We start from the raw sequence: 27,684 nt of genomic DNA, 5'->3' as shown, positions 1-27,684 counted from the left end.
CTGTGTCTGCATATTTGTTCCAGCAATTCCTGTGTGTTTACTTGTAAAAGTAAACGGTGAAAACAATGCAACTTTCATCCTCCTTCTGGAGTCTGATTACTGTGTCTGGTAGCTTTTATTATTCCAGTATCCCAGTTGCAGTAGCCTTGCCAAAGACACTACTGGGTTTTGACCCTGTCTACTGGTATTTTTGTATTACAATTATGTTTTTATTTTGCTCTAACAACAAAAATCTTTCCAGCAAGCTGAAAGGTTGTGTAACCATTTTGGTAATTCGCTTGTGTCCTCCTGTGAATTCTGTATTTAGTTAAATGGTAACCTCAGTGTCCGTTGGACCACAGTATTATTCCTGCTGTAAGTCTTACTTCCATTTTTTGGCACCTTCCGTGGGTTAGTATTGGCTCCTATAAGGCATGAGCAATAACAAAAACATCTGCTGTCCCCAGGTGGCTGGTGGAGTTTCCTGCAGAAGGATGTATGCTGCTGTTGATCATCTTTTCAGTACTTGGTGCCACCACAATCAGTGGCGATAGCAGAGGATGCTCAGAAAGAAAGTGGAGGCTGAGCCAAACTTGCAGACACAGAATGACAAACTGTTATAGATGGAATGGGGAGGGGGAAGGGGAAAAATAATAGAAAATCTCAAAAAACCCCACCCCAAGCAGATAGAAAGTACAAAATTAAGAAGGCTCCCTATCTCGTGAATAAATGGCTTAGATAATAAATCTTGTCTTAGCATTTTTTTCTTTATCACTAAACACCTACTGAGGTAATGGAAGCTCAGGGGTTTCTTTCCCCATCTACTACTGTGTTAGGATAAAGGGCAGGGTCAGAGATCATGAGTGTATAAGGAGATTAGAAGGGTTTAAGAAAGGTTAGTTTTAGAAAAAGGCAGATTTAGAGTGAAGGTTAGGAGATTATTTATAGATTATCTCAAGTTGGAAGGGACCCATAAGGATCACTGAGTCCAAATCCATGCTCCTTGCAGCACTACCTAAAACTAAATCATCTGACGAAAAGCATTGTCCAGAAGCTCTTTGAACTCAGACAGGTTTGGTGCTGTGACCGCTTCCTTGGGGAGCCTGTTCCTGTGACCAACTACCTTTTCCATGAAAAGCCTTTTCCTGATGTCCACTCTGAACTTCCCTTGAAACAGCTTAATTCCATTCCCCTGTGCCCTGTCTGTGGTCACTGGAGAGAGGAGATGAGCCCATTTGCCTCTGCTGCCGCCCTTGAGGACATTATAGACTGCGATGAGATCACCCTTAAGCCTTCTCTTCTCCAAGCTGAACAAGCCAAGTGGCCTCAGTCACTCCTCATAAATCTTGCCCTCAAGACCTTTCACAGTCTTGGCTGCTCTCCTTGTAACTCTGTTTGTTTGCTGTCCTTCTTGTACTGAGGCATCCAAAACTGCACACAGTGCTCAAGGTGGGGGTGCACCAGCGCAGTGCCGAGTGGGACAATCGTCTCAACTGGCTTGTGATGCTGCGTTTACTGCATCCCAGGACGTGGTTGGCCACTTTGGCTGCCAGGGCACACTCCTGAGTTTCATACTCAATTTGACATCAACTCAAACAGAGGAACCACCAGCTTAATCTGCGTACTTGCATAGTTCTGGACAAAATGGTGTCATTGTGAATTTTCACATGGTGCTTCACAATGCTGAAAATGTCTTTTCTAGATTATAATCCCTATGGAGATGATAGTATCCAGAGAGATGGCTTATAGCAAAATTCAGGCTCCTTTTTATTCTTGTTCTGACTGGTATTATTAAAAAAAGGCGCTACTGGCTTTCACAGGGTTTGTTTTCGTGTGTTAAAAGCTGCTGTAGCTGATCATAGTGGGAAACATGCTCAGGACCTTTTTGGTGAGACCACAGTTCTGAGAGGTGGGAGGGTGAGGGCCCAGTTGTTGTCTCCCCCTTCCTGTTGTATTGTATCTGTTTTTGAAAACGCTTAGAGACAAGGAGGAAATTGCATTTAGCACCATACCTGCAGAGGTGTTGCTGGAGATGACAGAGCAGGAGAATTAATGAGGTGGTATGTACTTAAATAGCAGCTCACGAAGATCACTTTCTGACTTATAGAAGCTCTAAAGATTTGTAGGTTTGTTGGTGCATGTAATAGGCAAAGCTAATAGCTTTAGGAAAAGAACGGATAGAAAGCAAAGTATCTCAATTACTGACTTGCTGGGTGTTTTTTTCACATTAGCTTCTGTTTCAGGTAATCATAGAATCATAAAATAGTTTGGGTTGCAAGGGATCTTTACAGGTCATCCAGTCCAACCCCAACCCTGCAGGAGCAGGGACACCTTCAACTCGATCAGATTGCTCAGAGCCCCATCCAGCCTGACTTTGAATGTTTCCAGGGACGGAATCTCCACTAGTTCCCTGCACAAGCTGTGCCTGTGTTTCGCAACCTTCACTGTAAAAAAAGTTTTCCTTGTACCTAGTATAAATCCACCCTGTTTTAGTTTAAAGCCATCATCCCTTGTCCTGTCGCAACAGACCTTGCTAAAGAATCTGTCCTCATCAGCCTTTCAGTACTTGAAGGCTGCTGTAAGGTCTCCCCAGTGCCTTCTCTTTTCCAGGCTGAACAACCCTAGCTCCCTCAGCCTTTCTTTATAGAAATGTTCCATCCCTCTGAATGTTTTTATGGTCCTCTTCTGTACCTGCTCTGGTTGCTTGGAACTTCGTGTAGAACATGCTTTTATGAAGAGGAGTTTGTAAAGTTTGCTTGGTTTATAGCTTTCTGTTACTCCTGTGTGAGCAGAAATCAGTGCAGAAGGAGATTTCTGTGGAACTCGGTGATTTTGACTTAAATACAAATGGCAGTGGTCCTGGGTTTTCAGAGGAAATAAAATTCCTCTATCATTTTTGAATCCTGAAAATAATGAAAACTGAGTTAAGGCAACATATTTTTTCATTTGCATTTTTATAGCTCTTTTTATTGATCTAATCAATAACAAGGAGACTTTACTTCCAGAGTGCCTTTTAAAATGATTAGAAGTCAAGCTTTTATTAAAACAGCACAGCGCAAAAATCTGATATATGACTTCGTCTTAGGAAAGAAGCTTCTTTCTTCACAGGAATTTAATTTTATTCATTGGGAATCTCTTGCAACCTAGGGTGAGGACCACTAGATGCCTTCAGTTAGTTAACCCAGGCAGTAACAGTTGCCAATAAGGGGCATCAACAGTAATCAAAAGTAAACGTACTGAAATATTACATATCAGTTTTAGTATTTTGAGCACCTTAGAAGTATTAATAAAACTGAGCCCTTGAATTATGCACAGAGCATCACATAGTGACAGTGAGGATTTAGAGGGTGACCAGGAAGAAAAATATTCTTGAATACTTTTCTTAGAGCTGTATATCTGCAAACAAAATGGGAATCTTGCTGCGTAGGACTCCTTCCTTTGTAAACTGTAGGTCCCATATAATTTGCTGAACTAGTTTTTGAGGATAAAAGTCATGCTTTTGAAATAGAAAATAAGGCTGATCGTACAGTTCATGCCTCCTTTTTGGTTTCCATGAGCTGAATCTGAAAGAGAGAGATTTTGTGGAACAGAATCATAGAATGTCCTGAGTTGGAAGGGACCCACAAGAATCGTTGAGTCATCAACTTCTGTCATTGTGTAGAGACAGACCCCAGCATTCACATCACCTGCTATTATTTCTCAAATTTCGTTTCTGAAATGCTTTGTTTAGTTATATGTATTACTTCAGTGTGTTTTTACTGAGTAAGCTAGATTCAGATGTTTGGAAGATTTCCATTAAGTATGGATCTACTGGTACTTTCTTTACTAGCACTTAATTAAACGCTTTTTTTTTTCCTTAAGAAGTAGTAAAGGTAATTTTCTCACTTCATGTGTTACTTGGATGGGATTGTCAGTGAATCAATGTCAATGAATAAATTACGGGGGGCACCTGCATCTTGGGGAGCTGTGTGAAGTAATTATGCAGTGCTGTAAATGGAGAAAAACTCCATTTTGAAGCTGATGAGTAGGTTCTGTAAAACACAGCTTGTGAGTAGTGTGAAGCGTGGCAGCCTGCTTTGATGAGCTTTTTGATCTTTATGCCACCATGAACTCTTCTACAAGAATAATTTATGTAAAATTTAAAATAAAAAGTGGAGTTCTAGGCCGTGTAATAAAGTTACCAGATTGTCATAAAATTTCAAGATGTAAACACAGGGCATAGTTGATTTCCTCTTTTCAAGACTGAAATTTCCATAGTAGTATTAACTTTGTGACTGATCATTGTCAACTTCTTCTGCTCCCCTGAAGGCTGAGTAAATTAAAACTGAATACTTTGTGATGATTTGACAATTGTTATCCTTTAATGTCTTTACTTACTCTTATTCTATCTTTGAAAAAGAGCTAAAAATTTAATCTGCCCTATCCTCTCCCCTCTGTTAGTTATCTTTCTTGATTGGTGGATAATAACTGCTTACTGCACCATGCATAATTTATAGACAGTGTGAATATTCAGAGGTAGCATGTTTTTGTGACAGATGCAGTATTTTCTGGTTTAATGAATCTTGAAGCCAAAACCTGCAGACTCGTGACACAGGATGATGTCTGCCTTTAAGCATTCACCTGCCCTGTGCTACTCATGCAGCTTGGCTAGGGCTGCTTCTAACAATTTGAGCCTCTGAGCAACTTCAAAGAGCTCCTGTTCTCATTTAGAGCATGACCTGTTGGAGTCAGAGCTTCGTCTACAAGTTTTGGTACAGGCAGATTGAATCCTACCATGAGCAAGGAGGCTTAGATATAATTCTTTGTGTTATGGGAGCCAAGAATGGACACCGTGTATCTTTATTTTCCAGTAGTCCAACTTCTGATTGCTTATAAAGGCTGTGTTCAATGTCACAGTCATGCATCAATTCCTAGCACTGCATCACTGGTACGCCCGCACAAGGAGGAGATGATCTCTGTGCCAGTTAAAGTTATTCCTGTGCTTTAAAGTGAAGAGGTAAAGGAAATCAAAAAGAATTCACTGGGCTTGTTTTCATTCTATATGGCGGAAATGAAAATTAATGGAGCTATAGCATGCAAGTCAAACAAAAATTTAACTTGCTTCTCTTCTCTGCCTTAGATTTCAGTCTGTATCTATGAATTTGTAGGAACCACATATGTTTCTTTGCATCATAACAGTACCAGCTGCTGCATTTGCAGTTTACAGGTACTTACTTGGGGTAATTTGGGTGCTGGTATTTGGTATCTGGGACGTGAAGCGAAGTAAAACATTACCTAAAAGAAATTTATCTACAAGGAAGTTTTCTTCTTTTCAGTTTAAAAAAACTTTCATCTAATTAATCATTTATGCACGGGAGTCATGAGATTCAGATTACACTAAATTTGTTTTCATAGATGTGGATAATGAATGAGGCCATAGCTACTTGCTTGAATAATAGCCCTTACAATGTGACATAACTGGTCCTTCAGGGAGATTGTTTAGTTTAACATAATTATTTCAAAGTAATAATTGAAATTGTTACTTTACAACTAAATCTGCATTTTCCATAATTTTGAAAGTGAGAGCTGTGTCTCTGTCCTCTGGATTCCTCCATGTTTTTGTGCTCTTCGACTGTCTCCCTCTGCACCCCCCTCCCTCACCAAGTCCCAATTTCATTCAGTCTGAATGCTGCATTACACTCTGTAATCTCTGAGGCAAAAAGTGTTGTGTGCTATTAAATACTTTTAATTACTCATTGGATGACCTGTTGCTCTTTCAATATTTATGTACTGCACGTGGGAACGTAATTTTCTGTGTCAGTAAAGGCTTAGACATGGCTTTGTATCTTGCAGAGACCTGCCTTTAATTAATTGTGATTTCCTTTATAATCTTAATACGATAGATGTAATAGAATAGTAATAGAATGTTTCTCCAGCATTCTTAAAATCATCATCCATCCATGTGTTTTACGATGTTACCAAATAATTTTTGACATTCAGGTTTTTTTTGTCTCATGCTTCCTCCTTCATCTTTTGTTCTGTTACTTCTAAAATCTTCTGAAAAATCGTAGTTCTCTTTGTAAAAATCTAAATGTGAATAAATTCTGTATGACAGGCTCAGCACTGAGGAAGGTTGCCTATACTCATATAATGAATAATTGGCTATTTCACATAAAACAGAAGCCATTCCTTCCATGTAAAAATGTTTGATTTGAGTCAAATGAAGACCTGAAATTCCTGTCACCCAGTTTTCTAGGGTGTTTTGTTGTTGAAGGAAGTGAGTAGTTAATTCTGTCACACAAGTATGAAGTAGTTTTGGAGTAGTTATGGCACCTTATGCTTTGAGACTACTAGCTGTGTAACATTTTTCCTGATACATGGAGTCCTTGTGGTTTTCGGGCATCGGAGAAGTACCAGTTTGAGTGCTAGCTGCACTAGTTTCCTTATCTGTAATACAGGGAAGAGGGGGATAATTCCCTTCTATAATCCAGTCTGAATCTTTTTCTCTCTGGTAGCACAAGCAAGCAAGTGTTATGAATCTAATATAATGAGTAGGTAATAGGTAAATTGCTGATAGGTATAAGCCTCCTCTTCTGTAATTGAGCAGATGGAGAAAAGCATGCAACTGAAAAGATATTGTGAAGTTCAATTTTACTCGTGAACCAATGTTATACTCTTTATAAAGTATATTTGTTTATATCTTTCAATGAAATAAACTTTCTTCTATGGGAACCTTTTATTCAACATTAAAACAGGTCATTATTCCTGGTAGAGAATACTTTTTTCAACAGTTGATTTATTTCAGCTTCTGCAATGTAATTAGTTTGTAAAAGCCGCTCTTGCAACTTAGATCATATAGATCATAAAATATTTACTGACAGTTTTTGTCTTAAAATTAGGCAAAATCAAATGTGTTCAGAGTATTTTTCATCCTTTCATGGTACGAAAACCAGGAGGTTATTGAAAAACTTAGCTTAGAGTTGTGTATTACTTAATGTTAACAACAACAACAAAATTACAAGCAATCAGCTCAAGTACTTCCTGTAATCAAGATAATCAAGTTAGGTAATTTCCCCACTGTTTATCATTTTTTTCCTCAGTTCTTAAGACCTTTCTCATATTCATGAGGCCCTTTGAGACTTTCAGATTGAAATCACTCATGTAATGTCGCAAAAATGTGTTGAGTATAAAGACAGTAAGTGAAACATGTTTTTCATTGCTTGAAACAAGTGTACTTTGAATTACTGATATTTAAAAGGTTTTATAATCTGTGGATTTTAGTCAATAGGATGTAGATAATTTGGCAATGTTCATTTAATTATAATGTCTGTATCAATTTTATTTTCAATTGTATGCTTTCTTTGATTTGCCTTCTGTTAGGTGGGAGGAAACAAAAAGCGAGGACAGCAGAAAGTATATACACCTTTCACTAGGCTTTTCCATTAAGGATTCTTTAACTTCCTGTAGTTTTTGTATTTAGATCCCTTTTGATATAGCTTCATATGTTTTTACAAGTTTGGTTTCCATCATATTTAAGGTTACTGACCTAGCATGGCTACTTTAAAGTTCTTTTTAAAATACATTTGGTCTCTGGCTAACATTGGAACCACAGAAAAGCCAGTTAAAGACTAATGTTCTGTCATGTGTAGTAATTGTGTAATCTGCCTAGTGTACCTGTTTCTATGGTGTGTGGGAACCATAGAATAATGACATGTCTCCTTTGATTTAAAGTTAGTGTCCCCATTAATAAAATGAAATGCTTGTTTTGCCATTTTGTCTGCTACTTTATAATTGAACGGAGTCTTCAGGGAATATTTTAATATGATAATAATTCGGTCTTTGTACAGGAAATTAATAAAAAATGCTCTGTTGACTACAGAAAAGGAGAATAGAATTATGGATATGAACTGGATATTAATTGTAGAATTAGTGAGATATTTTCAGCGAATATTCCTAACTTGTACATCAGACTTGTCATATCTTTATTTATTTTTCTATTGTTAACTTGTTAAGTAGTTTTATGACAAATTCAGTAGTTATTTATTTCTATAAATGTGGTCTGATACACTATCAGGAATAAAAAAGGCAAAGTTTTTAGCTGCGAGAATCATTCTCTCCTTCTGTCAGTCTCTTTCATTACGTGTGATTTGAAAATGATTGTTGGATGGTCATATTGTGCAATCCTATATTTCTCTCCTCTTTTCTATAACTCTAGTGGGCACTGTTTTGATTGTCTTTTTTTACTTTCCTGGTCTCATTATTAATATTATGATTGTTTGTTTCACTGCAATGCCTGGAGTTCTTTATTTCTTCCCTTTTACACTTCTATTTTATCCATTTAATTGTCTTGTAACTAGTTCAACAATCTTTACCAGTATTTTTTTAGCATGTTTTACTTTGATTCCTTATACTGTGTCTGTATCTACCCTTTGTGTAATACCGAAACACTTAAAATCCTATACATGTTTAACTTGGTATGATTTTTGTCCAGCAGAAATGACCATTGTTCTTGTTCTATAGCTGTGATGAAGATGTAAAAAGACTAAATAAGGTCACTGATGACTTCAAAATTTTGGTGGCAGAACAGGGACTTCAGCATGTCTCCCAGTTCTTAGGCTAGTATGGAATTCAGTCAGCCAACTTTCACAATTATTCAGATATACTGTTTTACATCAATAACGTCTCCATTATTGTTCACCTCCATCAATGTGTAGAAATTTTTAAACTTTGAACTTAATATTTTTGTATTTTCTTTACATTACAGATAACGTAGGTGTTTGCTGTTTAGTGTTTTTAAGTAGACCCATGCTCAGGACCTCGTCATTTGGTAGACTGTAATGCTGTTTGCAGGATTGTGGAACACTGTATTTTACTCATCTAGTTTCCATTGTCTCTCAAGTCAAGGTTTTAGAATAAATGTGTCTACTGCAGCAGTTTGTCAGTCAAAACAGTGACACAAAATGGGATTTTGTACAAGTAACCCATACAAAATATGAAGAGTATAGAACAAAATCCCGTCAGGATTACTGAGGTTATTCACAAATGCAGAAGAGATGCCAGTGGCTGGAAAAAAACATTTATTTGGTCTTGCAACTTAAACTGGTCACAGTCATGGGTTTTTTGTCGTTAGCAGAAGAAGTTAAGGTTCTGGTTATGAGCTAGAACTAGCCAGGAGCTTCTGAAGATTTCTTCAGGAAGGCACGAAACAAAAAGAACAGTTGTTTCACAGAAGTTTATCATCTCATAAGAAAAGTTTTATAATTTGTTTTTGGACTGTATTTTTCTTAACCTGCCAAATTTGCTAACACCAAATTACATAGCTAGTGAATATTTTATGAGAGGAAAACGCTTGGCTATCTCATCAGCTGTGTTTTCTGCAGATCGTTCTGTTCCCTTTTATTCAGTGAAAGGAATAATGTTTTTCTGGATATCAATAATTAATCCCTTGAAGCAAGCCAAGCTGTAGGTACAGTATAAGTGAGGTCAATGTAACCTAATATTGAGTAAGAACCTAATATTCAAAGAAATGCCGTGGATAGGCTGGTTTATCGGGAGTGTCTTGGCTCACATTTAGTTATTTTAGTGTTTGCACTCTCTTTTCTACAAGCTTGTCTCTTTCAAAGAGGTTTGTAAGACTTAATACAGCTAATTATTTCTCGCATTCCCATCTGTTTTGTTTATCAGTATTCCAGTGAAGTCCTGTGTTTGCTAAACTGCGGTTGAACAGGTGAACTGCTTTGAGTTGAGTTTTTTAGGTGCTTTTTAGCACTGGATGAACTGGTGCTTAGTAACTATTAAGATGAAGACTACAGATGGTAACTAGGTCTGATGGAGATCATCTGCTGTGGAAATCCATTTAGTAGGTACCTGGTATCTTGACATTCACTGTGTATTGCGCAGCTGCTGAGAATGCAGCGTTATGTTATAGTTTTATATAAATTTAAGACTCCTGTTTGGAATTACCAAAATGATGAGATAATGTATCTAAGGGCATATAATTGAATTACTGGTAGAAGTCTAATGATTTTGAAGTCTGTGTTTTAAAGGTCTGCCTAACAAAAAGGAGAAATAGTCTTATATGCAAAATTATTCCTCCTCACGCAGCGTCTGTTGGTGGCTTTGGGGAAACAGGTGAATGAAAAGGAAAGGAACATAAATGTAGATTTCCACTGCATAAAACTGGCCAGTATACAAGTATTGTTGATCTGATATAAAACATTTCTTAAAAGGCAGGCTCTAGATGTGCAATGCTCTTAATTGAGGAGCAGTTAGTGGGAATAAAGCTGCTTGTGTTGGTGTCTAACTTCCCTAAGCTCTGTTATTTCTATGTAACTCCAAGCAGGTCCAGCTGCCATTCTGTCAGGCCCTTTCTTATCTCACGTTCTCTAGGATGGAATTCCAAGGCTTGCCCTATTGGTATAAATGTTTCTAAACATCTGTTTAAACTCAGCATACTGCTTCCTCCTGTGTGATGTAGGCATGACTTGATGTTCTGTATTCTCATTGCAGTTGATACTAATGACTTTTGTGTGCTTTCCATACTAATTAAATGTTAGATATACAATAATATCAGAAGTCCATTTCTTTGTTTGACCAGATTTTAACTCAGTTGTTCTTTTTCATATTACCTGCTTGCTTCCTATGATTTTAAACATACCTTAACAAGGGACTGAGCTTTTTTTCAGTGCCAATACTTCAAAGAGTGCTTACCAGGTTGTCTTCACAGTGTTGAGCCTTTATAGGGCTTATAAAAGGGCAGATTATTGTCAAATGATGTTTCAAGTTCACATAATAATTTTCAGAGTTGAACAGAGTGTCTGTGTGTTAGTTCCATGTTTGTACAGGTATTATAGAGAGAGGTCAAGGGAGGCAGGCAGGACTACATTTTCAAAAATGAAAACTTTTTTAAAGTGTCTGCTTTCTTAAGGTAACTGTCTTTAAGATCCCAACACTTGGTTAATCTAAATCAGTATTCATTGTTGAACATATAAGACAAAGCATTGAAGTTTCCCATCCAGGGCCATGTTGAACCATTGGTACAACAGCGCGTCCTGATTCCTGTACACCCCTTCTCATCATGCTTTCTTTTCCATTTTGCTGTTAAGTTCAGGTAATATAACTTTCACAAAATATGCTCTTCTCAATCAGCCGGGATGTTCCTGTCATCAAGTAATTAAAATAACGAACGCTTTGTGAAACAACAGCTAAGAAGTGTGGCTAAAGATAGTATTATCTTACTTGTAGCTACTGAACCTGTAAATAATTAAACATTTACTGTCACTGTCAGGTTATTGTTTTAAGCACCTTTTTCAGCATGTGGTGTTGGTTAGTCAATGCTTTGACATGAAGAAACGGCAATGGAACAAAACTACAGTTAATAACAGGATTGATATGTACACAGTGTAAATGAAAGCAGCTTTAAATCTTCTCTAGTAATCTCTGCACAATTGCATAATGACTTGGGAATAAACTTTTCTTAGTGCTGAACCTCCAATAACGTAAGCTAAGAAGCTAACCATGTAGATGAAAAATATAAAATATCCTAGCTGAATACAAATATTACAGAACAGCAACTAATCAACATACTAATTATAGCTACAATAGTGGCAAGAGTTAGGCTTGGTGCATAGCTGATGGTGAGACTCTTTTCCAAATGACACTTGGCAGGGAATGATTGTTTTAGTTATATTTTAATTAAGAACTTATACGGGTGGGAGATTTTAATAGAGGTGAAATAAGGGGTATAAATGCAGAAATACAGCCATTCAAATGTACTACAGACTTTAATACCGTAAGAGAATCAGATGCTGAATGAGTCTGTCACATCTTACTGCTCTATTCTGTTGGCAACCAGAAGTCAATACAGCACAATGGACTGTATTAGGGTATTGGAACCATTTGAAAATATAAAAGCTGCCTTTCTCCTTCAGTGAAGTAAATTGGTTACTATTTTATAGACTGTTAGGAAATGTTATTTTTGTAATCTACTGAATAGTTATGTCTTTAAAATTCAGTTTGGTGTATTGACAAAAAGATTGAGGGTGAGGAAGGGGCACGTAAACAATAACAGAATTTTCCAACCATAATATTTTCACAATTATTGGTATAGAAAAGACTTTTCTGTTCAGCTTTCTTTGTGTAATTATCTGTAGTTCTGTGACTTTCTATACAAAATTTTGTAATTATGAATGGTTTCAGCAAGGTGTGGATCCCTGAGGTTTTAAATAGAGGGTACTGGGAGGAAAATCAACTAAGTTTGTGGTTTCATCTCTGCTCTACTGATGATACCTCTGAGTTAGGCACATAATCACCGTCTCAGTTTCGTATATGAGAGGAAGAGGTAATTACATCTCTTTTAGTATGGAAACCACGGTAATATTATTATTCTGTATAAACTTGTACAGAATATATAAGCCCACTGTGCAGTGAAATCTGGCGGGTAAAGTTTACACTCTGAAATCCAAGCTCTATTAGCTACAGAAGGCAGACAAACGGGTGGAAATGGCACATGTAATTTTTAACAAGTCAGGAGCTGTCAGGGCTCTGTGAGGGTGGGGGCTTGCTGGGGGTTGGGGTCATTGGATGCTCCTTGGAGCCAGATGGGGGGTCGGGCTGTGGGTGAGGGTGATGATCAGACCCAGTGTGGTGGCCCTGGGCTGGGCTGAAATGGCATCCTGGGCCACAGGCAGAGTCGGGAGAGCAGTGAGACCTGTTAGTGCCTCCGGAGCTTTAGAGATGTGTCTAGGTTGTCTAAACCTCAATATTTTGGTTTATTAACAGTTTGTGGTAGGTGCATCTCGGTTTCTAGAAGACAGGAAAGCTCGAATACTGTGTTCAGTTCTGGGCCCCTCACCACAAGAAGGATGTTGAGGCTCTGGAGAGAGTACAGAGAAGAGCAACAAAGCTGGTGAAGGGCTGGAGAACAGGCCTTATGAGGAGCGGCTGAGAGAGCTGGGGTTGTTTAGCCTGGAGAAGAGGAGGCTGAGGGAAGACCTCATTGCTCTCTAGAGAGAAAGGAGCTGGCCTCTTCTCCCAAGTGACAGGGGACAGGACAAGAGGGAATGGCCTCAAGCCCCACCAGGGGAGGTTCAGACTGGATATCAGGAAAAAATTTTTCATAGAAGGGTTCATTGGACACTGGCATAGGCTGCCCAGGGAGGTGGTTGAGTCACCTTCCCTGGAGGTGTTTAAAAGATGGGTGGACGAAGTGCTCAGTGACATGATTTAGTGGTTGATAGGAATGGTTGGACTCGATGATTCAAGAGGTCTTTTCCAACCTGGTGATTCTATGGTTCTATGATATTAAGAAGAAATATTTTCCTGTGCGGGTGGTGAGGCACTGGCCCAGGTTGCCTAGAGAAGTGCTGGCTGCCCCACCATGGGTGGGGCTTTGATCAACCTGATCTAGTGGGAGGTGTCCATGCCTATGGCAGGAGGCTTGGAAGTGGATGATCTTTAAGGTCCCTTCCAACCCAAACCATTCTATGGTTCTCTTTGCTGGTTTATAATAAAAAAAACTGATGGTGTTCAAGTCATTTCTTTGGGACTGATCTCTATGGCTCAGTGAAGTGGGTCACAAATTGTTCCTAGCCAAGCGTTTTTCTCCTGTAAACGCCTCGTGCTGTACCATACGTCACTCTCCTAAGCAGTGAGCTCATTTCTGTAGGTTGTTCTCTGTGCATGCAATGCAGTATGTCTCTTTCAATGCTGAGTGCAAAACATCTGATTCACTGTGTCCAGGTTTGTCAGGGAATGAGGTCCAGTTATGCAAATACCAAGTAGCTTTTATCTTCTGTCTTGTTATTTGCTTAGGAAGTACTAAATTGCTGTTGTAACTCTGAATAATTTGTTATCGATTTAGCCACATCATGCACTGTGCTGTAATTGCTGGTAGGTAGATAGAGCCTGCATTTTGGGTGAGGGGGTAACAGAGGAGAATCTGGTTAGCTAATTAAGTTTCGATACTGAGATTCTTTAGAAACTACTTTTGGTCTTCATATTACATTTTTAGTGTTGCTTTGTTGGCCTTTGCTGACAGGTTCAGTGCAAGTGCTTTATTAGTTCTGTATTTAGTACTGTTATTTAACTGGATATAAGGAAGAAGTTTTTTACTATGAGGGTAGTGAAACACTGTCACAGGTTGCCCAGGGGAGGCAGTGGCGGCCTCATCCCTGGCAACATTCAAGGTCAGGTTGGATTGTATGGGGCTTTGAGCAGCCTGATCGAGTTGAAGATGTCCCTGCTCCTGCAGAGGTATTGGACTAGATGACCTGTAAAAATCCCTTCCAACTCAAAGCATTCTGTGATTCTACTGTTCTCAGGAAGTGCCCTTACCCTTTTGTCCAGCCTTGTCCTCAAGCCCATTTCATATCTACGTGCTCTGACCGTGATGATGCAGTATTCCTACTGTAGTAATAGTCACTGAACCAGCGTCAAACATCTTTGCTTGTATAATGTATATCCCAGAGGGGATTAATGGCAATTGATTTCCTGCTTAGTGGCCTATAGGAAAGTCATCTATAAACAAGATCTTTCAAGCTGTTGGGCTGTGCAAAGTGCTTGAAGCACTAATGTACATCTTTGAGTGCAGTTCAAGTACTCAGTATTTGCCTCAGCACTGAATTTTGCTGCCTCCCCTACGCCTGTTTAGCATAACCTGTCAAGTATTCAGGAAGTCATTAGTATTATGTTGTCACCGAAGGCATGCTCATGGCACAGTCGGATACTTTGCATATCTATGTTTTAAATGCTGTACAATCGAGGCTGGCTTTTCCTGTAATTTCCCTTAATTTTTGTGCAGCATCGGTGACTGTAGCACATACGCCATTACAGAGCACAATATCCTTGCTGCAGCATCCAGGAGAGACTGATATGAATTCCAATGCCTGTGACTCATCAGTCAGCTTAGTGCAGCTGAGGCTTCTCTTTAAATTCCAGCTCTCCGTTCCAGGAGAGCCACTTACTGACAGAAGAACTCCTGTGATATATTAAAAACTTGCATTGAAACACCGGTTCACTGGTAGCATGGCAGTTCCCTGCAGGTTCTGTATGGTGTTTATTGTTCCCCTTACACTTCATAATTGTTGTCTTGTTACGTCATGCTTCTCAGTGAAGATTTACTCAGATCATTGATTTGAATGACAGTAAATAAAAATTGTACATAAATTACGTGGGCGCCTAGTACACGTTGTTTTGAACTAATATATCAAAAGTTCCTTTGATGTATGTCTGATGGCTGGGGATGGGCTCTTGGTCAGGGAGTGCAGGGATAGGGCGAGGGGGAACCGTTTTAAGCTGAATGAAGGGAGATTTAAACAAGAGAAGAAATATGTTTCTGTGAGGGTGGGAAGGACGTGGCACAGGTTGCCCAGAGAAGTGGTGGCTACCCCATCCCTTGAAGGTGTTCCATGGCAGGCTGGATAGGGCTTTGAGCAACCTGATACAGTGAGAGGTGTCCCTGCCCATGGCAGGGGGGTTGGAACTGGATGGGCTTTACGGCCCCTTTCAACCCAAACCATTCCACGATTTTATGAATTTATGGCAAACTCATGTATAGGTAACTCTGTAATTGCATAGCTCTTGGCAATTATGCAGCTTATAGGGAAGGAACATATAGCAAATTTGATGTCAAATACATGTTTTTGATATTTAATGTCAAGGAGAGTACTATTATCTAGTTGTTAGTCAGGTACTTCATATAACATTTCTGTTTCTATTGTTTCTAAAGAGAAACCTGAGCAGGTGCTTAATTTCATCTAGCAGGAGTCCAAGAAGACTGATTTGCTTTTTTTTAGCATTTCTTAGCCACTTTACTTTAACTGTAAAGTTGCTAAGTATTGACTAACCCAAAGGTTTACTTTGCAGGAGGCCCAGAAGATCAATGGTGGTGGAGATACACAGGCAGATGGGGCCTGCAAACCAACAGATGAGAAAGAGGAGAACGTGGCAGCAGAAGTGGGGTGGATGACCTCTGTGAAGGACTGGGCAGGAGTCATGATATCTGCACAGACATTAACTGGCAGAGTACTTGTAAGTTACTTTTCCATGATTTTTATGTATTGCTGTTTTAAACAAAAAGAATAGAACAAACCGTGTCCCAGCATTAGTGAAGGAATTTTGATTGGTTTGTTGCATCAGCACTGAGTCAATCCCCATTTTATTTTTTGAAACTATAATAGCAGACTAATTATTAATTATTTTTTTTACTAAAAGTATCTTCTGCTCATTTGCTTACATTAAATGCTGACTTTATCAACAGCTTGAAAGCATGTTCTATTGCTGCTTCTAGCATTGTGTCTTCTGTGTGCAGTGACGTATTGATCACCTTATGAAAACTGGCGTATTGATCTTTTGCATGTTGTCCTGACACCTTCAGCATTGGAAATGACAAATCTTAGAGCCATGATTCTTGTTCCAGTTTAAGTATCAAGGCTAGAAATTACCTTAAACCAGAGTCCTATGCTACTAGCGATACAATCAGAAATTGATGTGTTGGTTTTACTGAGGTATATGTGAGCGCAAATGCAAACCAACGATCAAGACGAAAACCTGAAATATAAAGCACATTTTACTATGTGCTTTAGTTCAAGATAGTGTGAAAACTTATGCAGTTACATTTGATGACTTTATTTCTTTTGTGGTCCTTGCAGTTTACCATTGTATATTACAAGGTACCAGTTTATTTCCAGATGATTTTGCAGACAGCTGGCCAACATCATTGGGTCGGATTATTTCTGAGAGTATGTTCATATTCTTGTTACAGTATAACAGGAGATACTATACACATCTGGGCTTATCAGTATGACTAACCATCTGAGAAATAAGTAGCAATATATGGAGTCTGTTTGTTAGTTTTGTTCGGTTTAGAAAACAAGATGCATTTATTTCAATATAGCACTTATCAGTTTCAGGGTTTGAATTGATAGAATGTGATTTCTGGAGGACCATTTCCAGTATGAACATTGACTGTTCATTTAAACATTTTTTTACTTTATGGTTATATTTGCTAAAGGTTAACTGCTTCAGTGAACATTTGTGCTAGAGAGAATATTCACATTATTTGTAGAAAAAGGATGTAGCAAAGTCAAGTTAATATTTTCATCAAAGTATATTGTTTGAAAATGTTATGGCTATCTCATGAAGTCCTACTCACTTAAGACAGCCTGTTCTTTAATGCAGCCATTATATTTCTGAATGGAAGTATGGATTTTTTTTTTCCTCCCTGAAGAAAGAACTGGTGGCTTTACAGAGCTATGAAATCAAAATTGTATGGCATATCTGCAGCTAAAGAAATTATAGTGCATTTTTAGATTCCGAGGCTTTAAATAAGGATCAATTTTATACATGCAGTGTTTACAAAAAGAGTTTTAAAAGCAATCCACTGAAAATGGACTTGGAAGAAGAGTTATAACTTATCTTCAGTTCAGCATGATCACCTGAAGGCTGTTGTGTCACTGCTGCTTGGGTTTATTTGACAAGTGAAGGAGGTGAGTTAGCAGTGTTGAACACACATCAGTGTCAAGTGGAATTTTACTTGCGTTTTCTGCTCATGGGAAAAACTCTCATCATTGTTCTTACCCGAACAGTCATTTTCTCCTTGGTGAATCTCAGCGGAATGTCAGGTGCTGGTTGTGAAACCAAAACTGAGTATTATTTGGGCCTCTCTGCACTATGGTCTGTCACCATATCATTTGCATTCTTCTTCAGTAACTTTACAAAACAGCTGCTAATTTATCAGATGTTTGTCCAGGTGCTCTGTGAGTGTTGGAACAAATATTTATATAGTAGCTGCTCCGATAATTACCTTTTTAATATTTAAACTTTATGGCTACTGGCAGTTGAAGAAAATAAAGGCCAACAGTACGGAAAATACAGAATTTTTTTTTTCTTAAGGTCACAGCTTCACATCTGTGCGGTTGTGTTACAAAGTGGTCCTTTATTGGTGATGTTAATATCCACTTTTCCCAGTTCTCTTGTGAAATCAAACATTTGTTTAGACAATAGGCAGAAATTGGTAGTCAGCCATTAAAAGGTAAGCTAGAAGGCCTTCTTCAAAAATATAGTTGTAAAAACAGTTGAAAACTTCAATTTTTTTTTTCTTTTAGTTTGAAAATTATTTTGGGGAAAAAAAAAGAAATTTCCAAATAATGCATTCAGCGCATCTGCTGGAATGTAAGGCATCTTGCTTGTTATTCATGATCTGGGTCATTGCTGAGACAACTGAGACAGTGAAATGGTTTAATCCCTTCCTGACAAATAAATGGCTTTGAAATCTTTGAAAGAGCTGATTCCCCTCCACACTAGCTTTCTTAAGAACATTTAATTCCTTGTTGGTTGAAGAGGAGGGAGGAAATAAAATAGAACTACAATTAAGCTTTGTCTCCTCCCATTCTGTTGATAAAGAGGGAAAATTACATTTAAAGACTAAACAGGGAGAGGAGAAATGAAGACCTTCCCAAACCTTGAAATATTTTGCTTTTGACTTCAATTGAGTGTTTGGTTTTAAATAAAAATAAATCAGCCTTTTAAAATATTTGCAGCTTTCTGTAAAACTTATTTGTGATGGACATCTGGGTCTTCCAGGAGTGTTTGTTACGAGTTGTGAAAAAAACCAGTCTTGTTATTTAAATTTGGGCAGTATTTCTAGATGTATATGTTAAAGCTAACTAGGTGGAGAGAGTGATGTGGGTATTATGTGAATTAATCTCTGCATACAGAAAAATTTTCACACGCTCTGGGGAAGTGATACTCATTGCTGGCAGAATTAAGTCTCCCTCGCACAAAAGTTTCTCATACTGATGCCAGTATTGTTTGCATCTACTCTTTCTGACTTTCTTGGAGCACAGAAGAATTGGTGCTGCCTGTTTCCTGTGTTCCTCCACGGAAGTGGTCAACTATGTCTAGTTCTTCAAGTGTGCCATTTCTCAGTATGAACCTCTCTCATCATGTGAGTATCTAAGAGCAGGTTTATTGGATAGTCGCTCAAATACAGCCTGTTAAAATCTCCACTTGTGTCCTAGGCTCTTGGTTTTTTGAGGTAGGAGTTGCCCCTGTTCCCTACACCTCATTTTTTTTTTTTTTTCCACAACAGAGAGCTATTAGGAAACACTTATCTTCATTCAGTTTCTAGTAGTGGTTTTCATTTTGTTAAAAAGGTAGATAAATATATATATATATATATAAGTTTACTTGCTAAATAGTTAAAACTTTAACATTTTCAAAACGTTTGACCATGACTTGTTTTATCATTATGTCAACTTAGTGTCTCACAGCATGTTATTCTTGTCTGTTAACGACAGCAAGATTAGATGAAATACATGTAAAAGTGGTGTGCACATGGGAATGTGCTAATATTGCAGTTGATTTTGTGGTTTAGTTCTGTAGTGTGAAAATTTTAAAGCACTGAAATAGAACTAGACATTCTTGCTGCTTTAGAAGCTAAATTCCACCCTTGACATTTTAGAAGTGGTTTATGCACAAAGGAATATTCACACCACCCAGCTTCATCTGAAGGGCAGTCTTTGGAGGTAGATGTTTATAGAAGGACTTATAGAATGTCCTTCAGTCCAAACCCCTTTTTGTTTACTAAAGCAGAGCAGAAAACTGAGCTGGCTATGTATGGTGCCTACAGTTGTGTGGTCAGAATATCCTCTTCTCATTATTTAGGCTTTAAAAGCACAACTGGAACTTAATATTCTTGGCAGCACAACCTTTGTAAATGTGACTTTTGCTCTTAAATAACGTGGATGAGAGTTTTCCATAGTGTTTAAAAATTTGTCTGTATTAAATTGCATAAGCATATGGTTTAAGAACATGCTAACTGAACCCATGCAGTTCTGTTTGCAGTTGATATTGAGTAGCATAGATAACAATAAAATGTAACAATTTACTTAAAATTGTTCACAGAGAGTGATTTACTTCAAAGTGCTGTATAATGCTGTAGATGATGGATAAAAATTATTGAGGTGGATTTCTCAAAGGAGAATCAGGCATATTCATAATTAATCTCAAAAAGCAGGAAATTAGAAGTGTTTACAAATTGATTTTGCTTCCTGAAATTAATTTTTTAATCATTGGAGCAAGGAGAAAGAGTTCCTTCATTAGGTGGGGTGCTGGATATGCAACAGAAAGTCATGTATAATGTTGAAGCTACCACAGTTCAATATATTTGTGTGTGGACTCTGCTTAAAAATGTCAAAGAAAGAAAATCCATTATCTTAATTGCATATTTGTGTTAAAGTGGAGCGTGTAAGGCTTTGCTTTTCAATTGCTGCGTGATGAAAATATCTTTTAGATTGGCAGCATTGAAAGAAAAAGAAGAAAAGGCCTTGGTGAGGGGAGAAGAGTGGGAACGACTATTAGTAGCAGTAGTATATTTATGATTTAAATTGTTTAGTACTAAGTTATTTAATTAGGAGTTTATTTAGGTTGCTTTCTTAATACTTCCTAACTACATTTAAAAGTGAAGTGTTATATGAAGGTGCTTTCTTACGTTAAAAAATAACCTATGTGCTCCCCACGGTACGTTTACGATGAAATAGAAATTTTCTGTACCAGAGTTTGTTTGGAATGCGTAGTTGTTGCTACAGTCTCTTAGTCTGTGAAAAAATACAGTAGTCGTTCTTCTTTCCCCAGCTCTGACTGTCCTACATGTTCAAAGGTTGAAAAATACAAGACTTAAAAATATTTTGGCAAGATAAAACAAAGTTTTGAGGCTAATAATAAAAAATAGGGCCTAGTTTGGGACTTCGGACTCTGCTTGTCAGAGGGTCTCGTTCTTCAAGGTCTGCTGATTGTAATTTCTGAGAAAATAGTGTGAAAACTTTAGAATGTGATGAAAAATCTGAATCAAAGACCATCCAATGAATCGAGTGCACTAAATGTTGGCCATGGAAAGATTTAGACCCTTGATTAGACTTGTGAAGAACAGTTAAAAATCCCAGTAGGCCTTGCTGCTCATTCAGGGAGAGACAGGAGTGGCAACTTTCTGTGACTCTATAAGACGGTTTTAGATAATATAAGATTACAGGAACAAATTGCATAAATATATATCAATCACAGTTTGATTATAAATGCATGATACTTAAATGCAACTAATTTGCAATGCTCTTTATCAAGCAAATGTTCTTAACAGTCAGTTAGTTTCACTTAGGTAACACATAGGTTTTTTTCCATAAATATGTCAAAAAGACCAGAGATTCATCACAAATTATGTTAAAGAAGAATACCATAGAATGGGAAAAGCCACACATGAAGCAGTGGAATTGAAGGCTGGTGTTTGCTTGGGGATAGTTTGTTTTTTTAAGTTTGTATCTGGGTAAATCCACATTTTTTATGGCTTGCAGTCGTACCTGATGATTGCTAGCTCGAAAGTTCACTCACTCTCTATTATTAGATTAATAGAGTAGAAAAAGGAGGCATTTATCTAGTCAGAAGGGAGTGATTGGGAAGCATCTTACCATTAATACTTAGTCATTCAAATATTCATTAATCTACATAACAGTATGTGTATTTTGTATGTATATGTAAATTACATAACAGTATGTGTATTTTCTGTATTTCTGTGTATAGTACCGTGGGATTTTTTTTCAGGTCTTCTGAGATGGAAAGAACTGTGTATGCACTATAGATCATATACTATTCCATCTGTATAGAAGTTCCCGTTTCCTCACTCTGATCATCAAATAAATTTCATCAAGCTATGGCATTTGTATAAATACGTTACACAAAGCTGCTGAGGATGTACATGTCAGTGTGTTAGTGTAACCGTATGAATCTGTTCACAGATTATAGACTGCTGGTGATGTTTGTTACTTACCTACTGTTCCTAGGGGGAATTCTTTGGATTTTGCTCTTCTGTATTGAGAAATGGACTTTATCAATTTAGTTGTTATCTTCTGTAGGCCTTGGTGAGACTTAAATGAATCCAAGAGATGTGTTCTAGATTGCCTTAATCTTCTGTGATGGTGATGTGGACTATTTCCAGGGTTTCCATATGAATAAGAACAATGCTTCTCCATTTAAGTTCATGAGATACTGAATGATAATGGAATAGAGTAGGAAGTGTTGAGTAAGTCTTGTTCATTTCTATGGTAACTGCAGCTAGTTTAAGTTCATTTATGCATTCTCTTTTTCTGAATATTTATTTATTATTGACAATACCAAGGATTGTTCTGCAGTTTATTTACTTAGAATAGAGGAGTGGGCTTTTGCCCACAATCCTGTGGGAGGGAAAGTTCTTTTAGTGTATGTATTTACGTAGCTTTGGACTATTCAATACTGCAGTTGTGTAGCTGTAGCATTTCTGGTTGTCACTACACCTTTAAAATAGACATCTTGTGTTTTGTGACACTGCTGTAATGTCAGTCGATATTGTCCGTTAAAAAATATAGTAAAAATTAGTTATAGTGGTTAAACTAAAATAATAAAAAGAACATGCTTATTTATCAGTATGAGGCAATATCCAGGACCAAGAAATTACTTTATTATCAGCTGTGATATTGTAATATCGGAAGAAAAGTGGCTAACTAACGGTTTCTCCGTTAGTTTGCTTTTAGTGTTAATATATGCAAACCTTAAACTTTCTTTTCAATTAAGTTTTGCATGAAGTGTATGACTAATCAAATATAAATAGTATTTTTCTTATCAATTTTACTGATTTTAAATACTGCTATGTGGAGATGTGCTAGGTGAGTGTAACATAGATGGACGTGCTAAAATCAAATCAAGAAAACTGTAAGCAGTATGTTTCATAAAAGAATGACATGGACTGTAGTGAGAAATGGACGTAATTGGATTTAAAACCTTGCATTTGAATTCATAGCTCAAAGTGAAGAAACAGAAAATTAAGTGTATACATCACATATACAATTCATAAATGTTTAAATTAATTAAAATTATGAATTTTTAAAAGCCTTCTTTCTCTAGGCCAGATCTCAATGTAGTCTTATCTACCCTGTTTCTATGGTGTTTCAGTTAGATTATTGCTGCTGCTGCAGGAGCGAGTTACTGCAAAATTATCTGCAGTGACTTTGCCTACAGGAAAGCTGGGAAGGGGCTCTTGATCAGAGTGGGCAGGAACAGGATGTGAAGGAATGATTTTAAGCAGCAAGAGGGGAGATTTAGATGAGATCTTAGGAAGAAATGTTTTCCTGTGAGGGTGGTGAGGCCCTGGCACAGGTTGCCCAGGGAAGTTGTGGCTGTCCCATCTCTGGAGGTGTTCAAGGCTGGGTTGGATGGGGCTTTGAGCAACCTGATCCAGTGGAAGGCAACCCTGCCTATGGCAGGGGAGGTGGAACTGGGTTATCTTTAAGTTACCTTTCAACCTAAACCAGTCTATGATAATTTAGGGGAAGTCTTTGATTCTTCTTTCTCAGGTACTTCTAGAAGGAAAGTCCATAAATATGGAAGTGTTACTTCTGATAATGCAGTGTTGCATGCTTATGATGAGAGTGTGATGTAGAGGAAATTTACCTCCTGCCTATGGGCCACTGACAATTATCTGTTATCGAGCAAAAGGGTTGGACACAACTGTGGCAAATGAAGCGTATTTGCAAAAATCACCAGAGGAGACAGATGGCTTCCCCTTAAGGCTTTTACACTGTTCCTGTGCAAATGGCTGTTCTGATGATGCAGTTGATTATATTGTCTGTTTAATAATTTTTCTGTTTGCGTTTAGTGTATCTGACAAAATTGCGGTTGTAATCAAAACACCAATGTGATAATGCATATTTTTATGGCAGGGGGATTGGAACTAGATGATCCTTAATGTCCCTTCCAACCCAAACTATTCTATGATTCTATGATTTTTAAAGGTAATTGTACATATGTTTTTATGCCATCAATGATTTGCTCAGAAGTGAGGGGTGCTATGCTCATGGTTAAAAAAAATAAATAAAAAGAATCTTCTTTTTGATGTTTAGCAAAAAACCTATAGTTAATTTATGTGCCAAATATTGTTTGTCAAGATCAGTTCAAGGAGGAAACTTGCGTATCTGCTCTGACTGGTCCTGCACCCTCCGTCCTAGTAAGAGTCTTCATGCTGCAGACAATTCCCTTTGTCTCAGGATAAGGGGAGAAATGTTTGAGTAGGGAAGGTAGGAGAACAGGAAAGAGCTATTAATACTTTTTTTCCAAAGGAGAAGAGATGAGAATTTTCAGAAGTTTGAGGCAGTCTTGGTGCTTTTTTTCTGACTTGTGAAGTTTGCTTCTGTTCAGCATAGCTAGGATAGAGGTGAGAAGGCAATTTCCGCAATGTAATTCCGTGCGTTCTAGCGAGCTGTAGAACCAGGTACTGTGGTCATGGGGAGGGGCTCACAAAACCAACTTAATTGAGACAGGATAGGTATAGAATGGAAAAAGAAACAATCTGATTCTTCCTCTATTTCTAGTCAAAACTTAAAAAAAATTACGAACACAGTGTAATTGTTAGTTCCTAACCTAGTGTCCCATTTCAAGGTGAAATGTAGAACCTTGTCCTGCCCTGCATAGACAGATACTGTTCACTGTGTGCAAACTAAGACATCCAACTCTGTCAGATGCCCACAATTCTGTCATTGAAAAACATGTTTCCTACATACTGGTAAAAGAAAAGCTTATGCGTGTCAGGATAAAATCTTGCAAAAATTACTTCCGTAGAGATGAATAGATTTAGTGAACCATCTGATCTTTGTGATATAAAAAATGTGATGCTGTCTTGAGCCTGCCGCAAAGGAGAGCAGAATGCTAAGTTTTGCATGGAGATGCACTGTTTTCTTTGTTATTCCCAGCCATTGTATTCAATCCCATAACATATATCCCAAGGTACTGAATGTACCTTGAGAAAATATAGCTGTGTATCTTGGTAACAAGCAAGAGTATGTTTGTATTTTAGTGTCAATGCAAAATCCTTGCAACATCTTTGTGAGCTGTTTAATTCTATAATTTCTCCATTTTTAATCTCTTCCTCAGGCAAGGGAAGGAAGTCTGGCCTTGTGACTTTCATTGCCTTACTTTTGATATTTAAATCTATGCAACCCAAATACTGTCTGATTAAATCATACGTGGAGAATTTTGTACTAGAGTGATCAACAAAGCGTGCCATTCAGGCAGTTGATCTGTACTGGGTGTCATTATAGACTGTCTGGACCATGTTGTGTGCTCCCATTTTTACTCCGTGCTGCATTTTAGCAACCGTACGTATGTAAACAAATCCTGGCACCATCAGTTCTGTTGTTTTAGCCAACCAGGAGAATTCCATGTTCTGCTCTAAGCGATGCGTAAACAAAGCTGAACTGTCACGTTCTCTTACCACTCAAAAGCCTGGTATGATGTTATGTGCGGAGACTCAGCACAGGTATGGAAAGATGAATTCAGCAGAATCTTTCTTGAATGTGATAGCAGTTTGCTCATGTTTTATTTTTCTTCGGGTCAGCAGTTTTTTTGGTTCTCAATGAAGGCTTGAACAAATTTTGTCACTGGTGCTTATGCCTAAGGATTTCGTTCAATGAATGTGGTCAAGCTGCACTCTGTCAGGCTAGATTTTAAAGTCCTTTTCTGCTATGCATAAAGGATTTTAAAAATATTTTTTAATCTAATGAAGTATATGCAAATCAGAAGTTCTTACATGTTACAAAATGGCAGCATAAATCGGCATGTTGAACAGAAACAACTCTCGTGTTCCACTAACAGAAATATGCTTGAGAAAACTAGAGAAGTTTTTCTATCATACTCTAGAAAATTGTTATAGTGAAGTTTCTGTCTAGATAACTTTTCCAGATTTGCCTTGTTCTCTCTCACAGTAAATACTTGTTTTCTATTTGCTATTGTAGAAGGCTGTTAAAAGTAAGCAAGAAAACCAAGCCTACAGTTTCTAGGTTTAGAGTTGCTGTCTGGTGTTTGTAAGTACAATAGAACATTTTTAGGGGATCTCTAGACTAGAAAAGGCTGTGAGCCACTGGCTTAAATCCATCAGAGGAGTTAGTTGGGCAGAAAAATGTTTTATTTCTGAGGTAGCAGCTAGACATCACACAAAAGACGATACAGTCCTTCACAGTAACTCTTAATTTTCTAAGAGTTTTCTGGTACCCTTAAAAAACAATGTCAGCAGTGAGATTCAGTGAGTGCAGCACAGAACTGGAAGTTTGATATGGTTCCTGTTCTCACCTGTAAGAGTAACTTGGGTGACTTTGAACATGTAACTAAACTTGCTATTCTCTCTTTCTTTCTGTGCAAGTCAGAATTAAAAATAACTACCCATGCATGTAAGTACTTTTGAAACCAGCTTCTATAAAGTACTGAAATTCACATTATTTGGTGATTTTTTTTTTTTAAACACTTCAACTGCATGTTTTCAGGTCCAAAATGCATTTGTCCTATGTCATTAAATCCATCTGCTATCATGAAATATGTATTATGTTGTCTTTATAGAAATATGTCTAGTTATGCACACAGATTTCTCTGTCTATATATGAATTGTTTTTAATGCCCTGTTTTGCAATTCAAGATGACATATTCATATATTAATTTTTTTTAATTTTTTTTTTTTACTGCACAGGCTCTTTTCCTTGGTGTTTTTATTATGCCCTTCTGCTTTTTTTGTCTCTTCTGGGCCTGATAGGTGCAGACAGATAGACAGTCTGAATTTTTCCTTGCCGTTCAGTGCATTAGGCTCATTATGTATTCCCTTTTGGGAAGAGCCTTGGGCATCAACGCTAGTTGCTCAGGCACTCTTTATAGCTGATGGCTCTTGGTATGAAAGACCTATTTTTTAATCACGCAGTTCTGTTGCAAATCCAAAGCCACTGTTTTACTTCGAGAAATGAAAAGCCTGCCTGTGTGAGATTTTATGTCTCTTAATAGAATGTGGCTTGTGGTAAAAAAAAAAAAGAAGTTAAATCTGTTTTTATAACATTTGAGTTATGTTGTTAGTTTAGAATAAATCACAGCATTTAATTCGCTGATTACAGAATTACAGGAATAAGCAGAAGCTGAAGTTTGAAACTTCCTGGTTTGCCACAAAGTAAACATTGGATTAAGAGAGACTTCAGCTTTGTGTTATGTAGGTGGTTAAGAATACTGAAATGAGAAGCTTGCACTTACAAAGGAATTCTCTCCTTTATTGTTTTCCTGATTATTTGATGAACAGGAATGTCTGAAAAAGATTTGAAGAGAAATATTCTTTTGCGGCACTTTGAGAATTAGTATGATAATTGTAAACAGCTTTTTACCTGCTATTAGGTCTCACTTAGAGGTACAGTGATGAGTATGTAGGAATCCTCTTTCCCATTTTGTTTTAAATAAGGTTTGATATTACAGCAACATGTGACTTGGCATGAGTATTGGCATTTATTTAGGTGTTTGTTTAAATTTACATTTATATAGAATAAAAACACTTTGAAAATATGTGCTATAATTAGCATGAAGTGTTCTAACTGCAAATTAGGCATCGCAATTTGATATGACTTACAAGGCTAGGATATTAAGAATAGCAAGTTTTTTTTTAAACAAACAATACCAGTGTGAAATAAAATACAGTATATTGAATGGGTCTATGTATAAAAAGATCCGATAGTTCATGTTTTTATTTTACTGATAACATGTTCAGTTTCCCACTGGGTAAGCCCTTATGACTTTGAAAGTTAGCTCATTGGTAACCTGCTAGATATGAGAAAATAATTTTTCCATTTTTGTTTGTTTGTGCGAAAGAACTTTTTAACCCTCCAAACTTGTAATGCAACTCAGGAACCT

General features: G+C 37.5%; 1 protein-coding gene across 25 annotated transcripts in view; it reads left to right on the top strand.

Moving 5' to 3' along the window:
* The window catches only part of KCNMA1 (potassium calcium-activated channel subfamily M alpha 1), a 438,776-nt gene that overhangs the window by 114,289 nt on the left and 296,803 nt on the right, over nucleotides 1-27,684 (top strand). For all 25 annotated transcript variants that reach the window (XM_069863465.1, XM_069863457.1, XM_069863453.1 and 22 more), the window contains exon 2: nucleotides 15,823-15,987. In XM_069863465.1, the coding sequence (XP_069719566.1) occupies nucleotides 15,823-15,987 (165 nt within the window). The remainder of the gene's footprint in view (nucleotides 1-15,822; nucleotides 15,988-27,684) is intronic.

This window comes from Phaenicophaeus curvirostris, chromosome 9 (assembly GCF_032191515.1).
Source record: "Phaenicophaeus curvirostris isolate KB17595 chromosome 9, BPBGC_Pcur_1.0, whole genome shotgun sequence".
Classification (NCBI taxonomy): domain Eukaryota; kingdom Metazoa; phylum Chordata; class Aves; order Cuculiformes; family Cuculidae; genus Phaenicophaeus; species Phaenicophaeus curvirostris.
Note: the sequence above shows the minus strand (reverse complement) of the source record. Positions and strands in the feature narration are given on the sequence as shown.